General features: G+C 39.6%; 1 protein-coding gene across 7 annotated transcripts in view; it reads left to right on the top strand.

Annotated features, from left to right (window-relative positions):
* Positions 1-13,019, top strand: part of Enthd1 (ENTH domain containing 1) — a 105,603-nt gene that overhangs the window by 42,973 nt on the left and 49,611 nt on the right. For all 7 annotated transcript variants that reach the window (XM_090328762.1, XM_090328763.1, XM_090328766.1 and 4 more), the window contains exon 5: positions 2,398-2,521. In XM_090328762.1, coding sequence (XP_090184888.1) covers positions 2,398-2,521 — 124 coding nt within the window. The remainder of the gene's footprint in view (positions 1-2,397; positions 2,522-13,019) is intronic.

Below are 13,019 nucleotides of genomic sequence, written 5' to 3'. Positions count from 1 at the left end.
TTTATGACTTTTTTGCCTTATAAAAGTCTTTAATTTTCATGTAGTCAAATTTACTTGTGTTTCCTTTATTGCTTCTGGATTTAAGTATTCTTATAAAGATTTTTCTTACTCTAATACTATATAAAAATCACCTTGGCCTTTTACGGAAAAAATGACATTTTAAGTTTAGAGCAAAATTGAGCAGAAGCTGTTTCCCCCACATTCGCAGCTTCCTTCACCATCAGAATCCTCTATCAGAATGAACCTTTAGTTTTGTGAACCCTCCAAGTCTGTGGTTTGCATTAAGTGTCACCCTTGGTATTATAACATTTGTAGGTTTGGGTAAATGTGTAATGACACAGACGGATACAGTGGCTAGGATCATACTTGTAATCCTAGCTACTCAGGAGGCTGAGATATGAGGATCTCGGTTCAAAGCCAGCCCAGGCTGGCTGTGAGACTCCAATTAACTACTAGAAAACCAGAAGTGGCGCTATGGCTCAAGAGGTACGGTAGTAGCCTTGAGCTAAAGAGCTCAGGGACAAAGCCCAGGCCCAGAGTTCAAGCCCCACAACCAACCAAGGGAAAAAAAATGTGTAATGACACCAATGTACCACTGTAGTGGTTTTATACAGAATAGCTTCATTGTTGTAAACATCCCTACATAATTAAAAATATAATCCCTGAAAATGCAAAATAAGATTAAATAAGTTTACCCTGCATATACTTATTTAGTTATTTTTTTCTCTCTGATGTTGGTTAGTTGTCTGCCTCCCCCCCCAGTCCTGGGGAATGAACTCCATGCCTTGACACTGTTCTTGAGCTTTCTCAAGGCTAATGCTCTACCACTTGAGCCATAGCACTACTTCCAGCTTTTTCTGTGTATGGGGTACTGAGGAATCGAACCCAGGGCCTTGTATGTGCTAGGTAAGCACTTTACCACTGGGCTTCACTCCCAGTCCCATGATGTTGGTATTTTGACTCTGGAGATTTCTGAGTATAATATTATTTTATTATTTTTTATTTTTTGCCAGTCCTGGGACTTGAACTCAGGGCATCGGCACTGTCCTTAGACACTTTTTGCTCAAGGCTAATGCTCTGCCACTTGAGCCACAGCGCCACTTCCAGCTTCTTCTGTGTATGTGGTTCTGAGGAATCTAACCCAGAGTTTCATGCGTGCTAGGCGAGCATGCTAGCACGAAGCCACACTCCCAGCCGTGATACTTTATCAGTACTGTTTTTTATATCCTTGATGACTAAGATTAATAGCAAGGAAAAAGGAGGTATAAATGTTAGATAGATGATATCATCATAATCCAACAGACTTGAGTTGAATTGGCAGTATACCAACATAAACTCATGTAATTCCTGATATCAACAAACGAAAGGAGAAAAATCATAACATGATCTGTTGATGCAGTGAAGCATGTGACAAAATTCAGTACTGATTTAAAAACTCAGCAAATGAAAGTTAAAAGGGGATAAATGATATGCACAGTCATTTTAGAAAATACAGATATAAATAAGCACATAAAAAATAAAAATACTGGGGGCTGGGAGTTTGGCCTAGTGATAGAGTGCTTGCCTACCATGTACAAAGACCCTAGTTCCATTCCTCGGTACCACGTACATAGAAAAAAGCCGGAAGTGGTGCTGTGGCTCAAGTGGTAGAGCTCTAGCCTTGAGAAAGCCAAGGACAGTGTACAGGCCCTGAGTTCAAGGCCCAGGACTGGCAAAAAAAAAAAGAAGTAAAAATAGTGGCAGCATCAAGTGCTGGTGAGGATGTGAAAAAATTAGCACACTCATATTACTAGCAAGAACACAAAATAGAACAGCTACTCTGAAAAACAGTTAAGTAGCTTCTTATAAAATAGAACCTGAAACTCCCATATGGTTCAGAAATTACCTTCCTAGTCATTATCCTACTGAAAGGAAACATTATATCCTATTAAAACCCATATACAAATTATTAAAAACTGTATACAAATGTTTAGCAGTTTTATTTCTAATAGCCAAATGTAATAAGCCACTTAACTACCCTTAAATGATTGAAACATCCATGCCATGGATTTTCTGCAGCTGTGAAAAGGGAGAAACAAATTGACATACACAATAAAATGTATGAAAGTCTAGGAGTTATGCTAAGTGTAAAAAACATAAATCCCAAAAGGTTGCATACTGTATGCTTCCATTTTTATAATATTTTAAATGTCACAATTACAGAAACAAAGACCCAATTATTAGGAAAAGACTTCTAGAAGCAGTAGGAGATGGGTGTGGTTATTATAAGAGAGACCCAAGAAGGAGTCATGTGACTGTGATGGACGTGTTCTGTCTTGACTGAGTCAATGTCAGTATCCCAGAAGAGATGTAGTTCTATTTTTTTCATCTTTTGGGTTATTTCCTGTTTTGTGTCAGGATCTGATGCTGTTTTATGATGAGGACCCTAAGCCAGTTTTGCCAGAAGTACCTCCTTGTATCATCTCTTCAACTATAAGGTTGTCTGAAGGAGAGGCAGAAGTTGGTAACCTCTGGGATTCAGGTAATTTGGCTAAGGGACGGGAAGTTTACATGATTAAGAAGCACTAAGAAGGAAATATACAAATAGTAGATTTTATTTTGTTCACTGTAGCAACAGCTAACTCTTATTTAATGTGGACAATGAAATACCAGCATGATAAATTCTGTCCACACAGTGCCCTATAATTGTTTTTTCATTTGTTTCCGTATTTTTTCTCACCCTTTCCTTTTTCATTTTGTTTCAAAATTAACTACAAGCCTTAAATATTCTGCAGTGCATTTTAAAAATAAAAAATTAATTTGGGGGGGTTGAGAGTTTGGCCTAGTGGTAGAGTGCTTGCCCAGCATGCACCCAGGTTTGGTACCACATACATAGAAAAAAAAAAGCCAGAAGTGATGCTGTGACTCAAGTGGTAGAGCTCTAGCCTTAAGAAAAATAAAACCCAAGGACAGTGCTCAGGCCCTGAGTCTAAACCCAGGACTGGCAATAATAATAATAATATAATAATAATTTTAGCCCCTTGTTTTTATTAACTTATTTTTCATAGTTTCAATATGCTATCTTTTTAAGCAAATATGCAAAAAGGCAGTTACCTAATACCTATTGTCGGGGGCCGAGTAACCCCGTGTCTAATAACTTTCTGCTGAGACAAGGCAAAGCGCAAGAGGCAGGGCGCAAGACTTGATTACCATTGGTTACAGATGTGTTCTTGTTTATCACTCTCTGCTGGGACCTAGAGTGAGGGTATATTAGCTGGAGGGACTGCCTCAGGAGGTGGTTTATTGGAGAGAGAGATTTTCCTGCCTTGGTGAAGATGCGTGGCGTCTCTGTTCATGCTCTGGGGAAGGAAGGCTGAGTGCGGGAGGACAGTGGGCCCTTTCGTCTCGCAGCTCGTCCTGGTCGGGGCGTGTTTTTCCCCCATCCCTCCTCCTAGTCGAGAGGGACCGGGGATGAAAGACCCCGACATACTGGCGCCCAACGTGGGGCACGAAATGGGACATGACAGCGAGTTGAGCCAAGTGAGAGATGGAGGAAAGACTGAAAAAAACAGAAACCTGAAAGGCACAAAGAAAAAGAAAAAGGAAAGACTGAAAGGCCAGGGAAACCTGAAGGGAAAATGCAGGCTGAAATTGCTCACAGAGAAAAAGAAAAAGACAGGGAGGAAGACAAAGAAAAAGAAAAAAGAAAAGGTGGTAAATAGGAGAAAGGGAAGCAACTACCTACAAAAGTTAAAGAAGAACCAGAGAAACCTGAAAGGCACAAAGAAAAAGGAGGGACTGAAAGGCCAAGGAAACCCGAAGGGAAAATGCTGGCTGAAATTGCTCACAGAGAAAAAGAAAACAGGAGGACAAGGAGAAAGAGGGGCAAAGAGAAAGAGAAAAAGTGGTAAACAAGAGAAAGGGAAGCAACTACCTACAAAAGTCAAAGAAGAAAAACTCAAAGACTGAAAATACAAACTAAAGAAGCAAAAGATAAGAAAAACCCATAAAAAAAGATAGAAAATTGAGGAAAAGAAAAACCAAAAACTCCTCCCAAAGCTAAGGAGAAAAAAAGGCAAAGAAGGTGCAGCTGTGTCAAAGCAGAGAGGCAAACACAGAAGCAGCTAGGTGTTTTAACAGTAAAAGATTTTAATAATGATTCCCAATCCACCTCCGAAGCGCAGGTCACTTCAACCAGTAGGGAGTCACTGAGGAATCTCGCGGGAGTCTCTGGCAAGAGAGGTATAAGGGCGAGGCGATAAGAAAAAGAACTGGAATAAGGGATTTTAGAATAGAACCAAAATAGGTTCAAACCAGAACGACTGATATTAGTTTTGCGCGAGTAGCATGCTAAATAGATATTCATACTTGAAAAACAAAGGCAATTGGGTAAATCTAAGTCTAAACTATGAGGCAACTTATACGGGAGTAAACAGTTTAAGAACAGGTGAAAAGTGCAGAGATGCTTGGAAAAATACTTGAGAAAGAGAAGTGGTAGTGATTTAGAAAGCCTGTGCTCTGGTGCAGAATTGCAAAATAGGGAGCAGCTGCTCATAGTTGAAAACAGGCTAAAGCTTTTTAGAGTCCCTGGCAAAATATAGAGACAATGCCCCTGAGTCAACTTGAAGTTACAGAAAATGGATCTTCATCCATAACCCCCTTAAAATGAAGGGACCAGAGTCATTTTTGGAAGGTGACATAGGACAGTAGTTTAAAACAAAAAGGGGCAGGGGGATTGGAAGACTCTTCTAATTCTTCCATTGCCCTGCTATTCCCTATGGCTCCTGTGATAGTCTTTTTTTCTCTTGGTTTCAATCTAATTATTAGTAATGTTGTTTTCTTAATGTTGGACTAATTCTTCCATTGCCCTGCTATTCCCTATGGCTTGTGTGATAGTCCTTTAGTCCTTGTTTTTTCTATTGGTTTCAATCTCTATTAATAATGTTCTTTTAATGTTGGAATGTTTCCCTGTTTTCTCTGGCTGTTGTAGTCAGAGCCCCTCAGTATATACCAGCGCCTGTACAGGCGGAGGAGAATGCTTTCCCACTCATCAGTAAAAAAGACTTTGGTATTTTCCTGGCCATGGTGGTGGCCATTGCCACATCTGTAGCTGTTGTTACTGCCGGGAATATTGCCTTTGCCACTGCGGTTCCTACAGAGAATGCTTTGAATAATCCATTAATCAACATGTGAGGACTGGAATTATGTGCACAAATGACACATGTTAATATTCTAACTTCGGGTGATTGGTTAAGACTATTTTGGGACTTGATCAAAGATGAGCAGGATTGATTGGTTTGGATTTATTTTTATGTGCTATAATTGTAATATGTCTATATTGCTTCCATATTGCTTGCCTACAAAGTCAACGCAGAAAGTGAATGCTAATACGGCAGGCATCTGCTCCCATGCAAATAGGTGCATCCCATCAAGTCTGGTTTGCTTAAATTAGACGGCTGGTAGTCACAGACGGGAAAGTCCCAGCTGTTAGCCTATGAACCTAAGACAGGAGCCAAGTAAAAAGGACTTGGTGATCCCATGATGGGTAAACTAGCGAGCTTGGAGACACCTAAGACAGGCACAGTCGATCTGATATGGTGGTAGCCCCATATATCCTAGGTTTTGTCTTTTTTCTAAAGACGGGGGAGATGTTGGGGGCTGAGTAACCCCATGTCTAATTACATTCTGCTGAGACAAGGCAAGGCTCAAGAGGCAGGACGCAAGACTTGATTACCATTGGTTACAAATGTGTTATTGTTTCACTCTCTGGAGGGACTTCCTCAGGAGGGGGGTTTATTGGAGAGACAGATTTTCCTGCCTTGATGAAGCTGCGTGGTGTCTCTGTTCGTGCTCCAGGGAAGGAAGGCTGAGTGCGGGAGGACAGTGGGCCCTTTCCTCTCACAGCTCGTCCTGGTCGGGGTGTGTTTTTCCCCATCCCTCCTCCTAGTCGAGAGGGACCGGGGACGAAGGACCCCAACACCTATCCTTCAAATTAGTTATCTCTTGAATAACTGATATTAGAGAAAGACAAAGTATTAAATTATTCAAATCTGGCCTCCAGTATAGCTAGACCATACAGCTAGTCCAGTCCTCTAGGATCTGATTGTCAGCAGACTGAAGTCATCCAGTCGGTATTTTTCGTGCAATACTTTCTTCCTCTCAGTCTCCTCAGCACATGGGGTGGTGGAAGGTCTCTTGACAAGGTAGGAATAAGCAGTTTGTCTTCTTTGCCTTGGTGTGCATCACAGGGGTGGCCTCATGGTGAGTTCAGTCTTCTGCCTCTTACTGGATCACACATCTCAAAATTTCCCCTTGTATAGATCCTCAGTATCCAAAATATAAAAGCTGTATTACATTAATATAGATTTACTTTATTTTACAAACTCACATTCATATGTATCATTTCTTATAAAGCCAATATACAAGAATACTGAACATATATATATATATATATATTTGCCAGTCCTGGAGCTTGAACTCAGGGCCTGAGCACTGTCCTTGGACTTTTTTCTCAAGGCTAGCACTCTGCCACTTGAGCCACCGCACCATTTCTGGCTTTTTCTATATATGTGGTATCGAGGAATCGAACCCGAGTCTTTGTGCATGCACTCTACCACTAGGCCAAACTCCCGGGCTCCTGAACATAATAAGACACAAGATCTGGGGGTCATAGTGATATTTGTATACTATGATATTCACATGAATAGTTATAAATGATTATAAATTTTAGACAAATTGTTTGGTATTCTTAAAGTCAACAGATCCCAAATCCAGAAGCTTAGAAGAAGAGCAGCAAGGAAAAGTCTTTTTATATTCTAACTTTGCCTAACACTTTTCCCTTCCAACACCTATTAAATGGACTTTGAGAGCAGTTTTAGATTCACACTTAAATTGGGTAGAATGTATAGCGTTTGCATATTCCCCATCTCCACACATGCATAGACTTCTCCATATCAATTTTCCATACCAAAAGGGCACATTTGTTACAACTGATGGACCTATGTAGACACGGTCATCATTCTGAAGTCCTTAGTTTATGTTAGGGCTACTCTTGGTGTTGTGTATTCATTCTGTGGGTTTCACACATGATATTTGTGTGCACCATTGTACAGAGTAGTTTCACTCTCAATAATCCTCTGTGTAGTACCTGTTCATTCCACGCATCCCCAAGCCCCTGACAACTACTGATCTTACTGTCTCCACAGTTTTTTCTCTTCCAGAATGTTAGAGTTGGAATCATAATCTGTAGTCTTTTTAGGTTGGCTTCTTCCACTTGGTAGAATGCATTGAAAGTTCTTCTGTCTCTTCATGGCTTGATAGCTCATTTCTTTTGAGTGCTGATTAGGATGGACTACGGTTCATCCAATACCTAGTGCAGGACATCTGGGTGCTTCAAATGTTGGCAATTTTGAATAAAGCTGCTTATAAATATCAGGGGCAGGTTTTTGTGTGAGCATATTTTCCCTTTTAACTTTTTAAAACAAATGAAACTAAAAGTGAACATTGGAGGCAACCCTAAAGAGGAGAAAAAAATCATAAAACACATTGCAGTATGATTTCACTATTTACTGGGCTTAGGCCCATCTTAATTAGGAACCTTGTTCCTGTTTTTTTCTCCAGTCCTCCGACTTTTTTTAAAAAATGCTTTGCTAAAATGTAGATTTTAGCATTTCTCTTCCCTGTTTCAAAACATTCAACAGAGCCAGGCACTGGTGGCTTAAGCCTGTAATCCTGGCTAATCAAAAAGCTGAGATTCAAAAAAACAGATTCAAAGGCAACCTGGGCAGAAAAGCCCATGTACTACAGCTTCAAAGTAACCAGCAAAAGTCAGGGTGTGACTTAAACTAGCCAGCCAAGGGAGCAATCTAAACAAGTGTAAGGTCTTGAGTTCACACTCTGCTGGGAGTCTGGGGGGTGGGGGTGAGGGGGGGGAGAAGAGAGACAGACCAATGAATCAACAGTTCTTCACTGCTAATCAGAAGTCTGATTTCTTTATCATAATGTAAAACTTTTAGTTGGTCTCAAGCCAATCTTTCAATCTGTACCACTCAACACTGCAGTTGTATGCAGTTCTATTGCTTTATGACATTTATTACATCTATTGTTTCTTCTCTTTGGAATGCCTTTGTTCTGGTCACTTGGTTCTGGCAATATGACATATTGCCCTAAAACTTAGCAGTGTAAAATAACCATTTATTATGTTCTTGAACTCTCGGAATCAGGACAAGGCACAGTGGGGATGGTTGGTCTCTGTTCCACATGTCTGTCTGGGCCTCAGCTGGGGAATATAAAGTCTGGGCAGGAGTCCTTGAGAACTTGCATCCTTAAGTGTCTGGCAGTTGCTGCTGGCTGTTCAGAGGCCTCAGTTCCTCTCCACATGAGTCTATTTGTGTGGTCTTTCCACTCTGACTTCTTTGAGCTTCCTCACAGCTTGGTGGCTGGGTTCCCTGGGTGAGCATTCTGTGGAAGCAAAGGCCCATTAGAAACTGAATAATCTCAAAAGTCATACTGTGCTGCTCCAAGCAAGGAGAGGGAGCAAGGGAGAGGGCATACAGACACCCCTCTCTCCACAGAGGAGTGTCAATGTCAATTGAAAGAAAAGCACATTGGGTAGGGAGTATGTTATTAGTCATCTTTGGAAAAATGTAATCTGCTACAGCTTTCCTCCAAATTATAAATTGCCTGATAAAATCCTGTCCGAACAGCAAGGCCCAGAGAAAATGTCACTACTGCTTATAACACAAGCCAGTTTGTTTTCACAATGTTGCACAGGATTTGTTCCATACCTCTGTTTTAGAATTATTAGGTCATAATCATTTTATAAGTTATATTTACTTTAGTTATGTAAGTTCATAAGTGAATATACTCTTATTTTGAAAATTCAGTCTGGGTAAAGCTACCTGTCCCCACTGTCCTTTACCCCAAAATACTTCTGTCCCCACAAGGTTATTAGTACTTTGGTTCTTGTTTTCTAGGCTTTCCTCGGCATTTCCATGCAAATGTAAATGTGTATTTAAAAGTATATAGAATTGACTTAATTTTGTTTTAAAAATTCTATATTTTCCTGAAGCTTAAACTGAAGTTTAGAATATCAATTGACTATCCTTTAGAATATGTCAATATTTAGAGATTTATCTTTTTCCTTAAAAATTCCTGATATTAGTTTATTCCTCTTGATATTTTGCTGTTGTGTATTTTCCATTATAAATATTATTTTGGTGAATAACCTTGTACACATATGTGACTATTTCTTTAGAATATTTTTTAAATGAAGTCTTTGGACCATAATATATGCCCATTTTCATTTTAGTTAATGCTGCCAAATAGTGTCTCAAAATATAATACCTGTTCATTCACACCCTAGCACTTGCTGTTTTCAAGACCCCCCCCCCTTTTTTTTTTTTTTTTTTTTGCAGTCCTTGGCTTAGGCTCAGGGCCTGAACACTGTCACACTGTCCTTGGACTTTCTCAAGGCTAGAGTTCTACCTCTTGAGCCATAGCACCACTTCTGGCTTTTTTTCTATGTATGTGGTACAGAGGAATTGAACTAGGGTCTTTATGTATGGTAGGCAAGCACTCAACCACTATGCCTGGTCATAGGGCTTTAACTCCAGGCCTAGGCACTGTGCCTGAGCTTTTTGGCCCAAGGCTTGATGCTTTATCATTTTGAGCCACAGCTCTATTTTCAACTTTTTAGTAGTTAATTGGAGATAGGACTCTCTCTTGTTCAGGGGGGCTTCAAACCCTGATCCTTAGAACTCAGCTTTTTGAGTAGCTAGGACTACATATATGAGCCACTGGTCTTGCCTCACGCCATTTTATTTTGTCAGACATTGGTCTTGAACTCTGGGTGCTGCCCCTGAGCTCTTCAGCTCAAGGCTAGCACTCTACCACTTTTTTTTTTTTTTTGCCAGTCCTGGGCTTGGACTCAGGGCCTGAGCACTGTCCTTGGACTTTCTCAAGGCTAGAGCTCTACCACTTGAGCCTCAGCACCAAGTCCGGCTTTTTTTCTATGTATGTGGTACCGAGGAATCGAACCCGGGTCTTCATGCATGCTAGGCAAGCACTCTACCACTAGGCCAAATGCTCGGCCCGCACTCTACCACTTTAAGCCACAGTATCACTTTCAATTTTCTGAAGGTTACCTGGAGATGAGTCTCACTGACTTTCATGCCTGGCTTTGAACTGTGATCCTCAGATCTCAGCCCCCTAAATAGCTAGGATCAGGCAAAAGCCACCAATACCTGGCAGGCCATTTTATTTGTATCACTCATATAGAAGTTGCATCATATAGTAGGCAGAACTTGAATATTCCAACATTTTATTTCTGTCCCCTCTTCTGTGGATTGTTCATTTATATAATTAACCTGTTTTTCTTTTGTGTTGTCTTCTCATTTAAGTCAATTTTGTAGCTTTTTTTTTTTTCCCCCCAATCCTGGGCTTGAGCTCAGGGCCTAATAAGCATTGTCCTGGGTTTTTCTCAAGCTAGAGTTCTACTACTTGAGCCACAGCACCACTTCCAGCTTTTTTCTATGTATGTGGTACAGAGTAATCAAACCCAGGTCTTCGTGCATGCTAGGCAAGCACTCTACCACTAGGCCAAACTCCCAGCCCAAGCATTTTATACATAAATGTCTACATGTATATGTTACTGACCTTTTCTGTAATTTGTGTTGCAAATAAAATATTTTAGGTTGTGAATTGTTTTCCAGTTTTCTTAATGTTGTCTTCATTGAAGTTTGATTTTTCTGTATCATTCTTTTCCTTCGTGCCATGAATATGTACTTTAAAAGATGACTTTCTGCTGGGTGCGGTGGCTCATGCCTGTAATCCTAGCTACTCAGGAGGCTGAAATTAAGGATCAAAGTTCAATGCTAGCCTGAGCACTAAAGGACCTGGGATTCTTATCTCCAATTAGAATCTAGAAAATGGGAAGTGGGGCTTGGCTCAAGGGTAGGTTGGTGTCCCTGAGCTCTTCAGCTCAAGGCTAGCACTCAGGCTAAGTTCAAGCCCCATGACCCACAAAAAAAAAATGACTTTCCATGTAGGAAATTCATAATACATATTTACACATATTACAGTTTAATTGAGTTATTTAGTCCATCTGGATTCAAGTGTTTCAAGATGATTGTAGGTGGAGACAGAATGCTTATGGGCTAATCAGTTTTTCTATTTGAAATGGCTTTTAACTGTACTAATAGTATCTGTTTAATAGCTATTCTGTTTCATTGATCCTTTTTTTTTAATTTTTTGCACCTATTACAATAGTATATCACCAAATTAATATATTTACTTAACAGTTCATGGCCACTTTGATTATTTTTGCATTTTAAATATTACATAAACAACTATGAAATAACACCATTTCTCCCTTTTATATTTTTATTGTAATTAATAAAAGGGTTACATGATATTTGCCAGATAGGAGGTGCATTAATTCACATACATTGATACCCTTTCACATGTCTTGGTACCCATTACCCTCCCCCCCCACCCCACCCCCTGTCTTGGTTTTCCCCCCTTCCCTATCAAATTTCAAATAACCAAATACAAATCAATTCAATATATCAGATAACAAAGTGAGATACTGTAACAATATGAGATACCCAAGGGACAGCAAAGGAGATGAGAGATAACATAGTACATTAAGGAGAGCAATCATTCGTTATATGGCTTTTGTTTCAATGAGTTGATGCAGAGTCCAAACTACATTATTCTGAATTTTCTGTTTGCAAATTCTATTTGGTTCATTAACTTATCTTGTCAACAGATGGTTCTGAGTTGCATGTTCTGACTTTGGGAACTTATGCCTACAGCAAAAACAAAGTAAGAAAATTATTCTGTCCCACACCTTCAGTTCTGCTATTTGAGTCCCTGCCTCCTTAGGCACACAGCAATTTGCTGGTTTCTTCCAAAATGAAGAGCAGCCTGTACTTCCTCACTGGGCACCACACTCTGTGTCTGTCTCACTCAGCCTACCCTTCCTTTTACCCACAGAGGCCACTCTCTTGAATTTTGTGCTTTTCTTTTTTCTTTATATCTTTATGTTGTAAACAGTGTTTTGTTTTTAGTTTCACAGACTCTTAAACTGTGTGTAATAGTTATTCTGAATTTATTTTTATGATATTTTATCACTTAGTATTCTTACAAGTCATCTTTGTGTTCAGGTCTGTCATTTGTTTCACTGCATATTGTACTGTATTTGCATCCTATGCTGCAGAATACATAGTGTCATATTTTTATATTTTATAAGCAGCAAATAAGGCTGTTTATAAACTTGTGTAGCTTGTACAGAGGTCTTGGTCCTTGTGGACAAGAACTTCTCTAGAATATGTATTTAAAGCAGAATTGCTGTATGGTTAGATATAAGTACCTTTAGATTTACTAGGTGATACTGAATCATTTTCCAAAGTTCTGGCTGCTCCACAACCTCACCAACTAATCCATACATATTGTTGCCAATCTAGAATTAGCATCTCATTTATTCTAAAATGTATTTTTTGACAATGAAATTGGATATATTTTAATGTTTTGAAACATTTAATAGGTATGACTCCTTCATGTTTCCTCACCTGTGAAATTTCTCTGTCTTTTGGATATTTTTCTGTTTGGTTGTTTATCTTACCCACAGGAGATCTTTATGCAAGAGGCTAAGCATTCTTTCTCATATGTATTTTTCCACTTCATAACTAGTCTTTTCACTCATGGGACTTTTTAAATACCAGAAGTTCTGAATTTTAATAAGATGGAATCTGATTCTTGATAATTTGTATTTTTGTGCCTTATATAAATTAGGGGGCCATATTGAGGCTTGAATTCAGAGCTTTGTGCTTTTTGCTAGGGAGGTGCTTTACTGCTTTTCAAGGTAGACTTTTACATTTTTATATCCAATTCAGCAATCTTCCATTTGTACTTCCCTGTGTCACTGAGGATGACAAGCCATATGCCATTATGCCAGCCATTGCCTGTGCTTCCCCTATAGCTGGAATGACAAATGTGCCCCCATTGCACCCAGTCATTCTTTTTGCCCAGGCTGGCCT

Source organism: Megascapheus bottae, chromosome 2 (assembly GCF_031878675.1).
Source record: "Megascapheus bottae isolate mThoBot1 chromosome 2, mThoBot2.hap1, whole genome shotgun sequence".
In the NCBI taxonomy this organism is placed as follows: domain Eukaryota; kingdom Metazoa; phylum Chordata; class Mammalia; order Rodentia; family Geomyidae; genus Megascapheus; species Megascapheus bottae.
The sequence above is the reverse complement of the archived record's forward strand: the minus strand, read 5'-3'. Positions and strand labels throughout refer to the sequence as shown.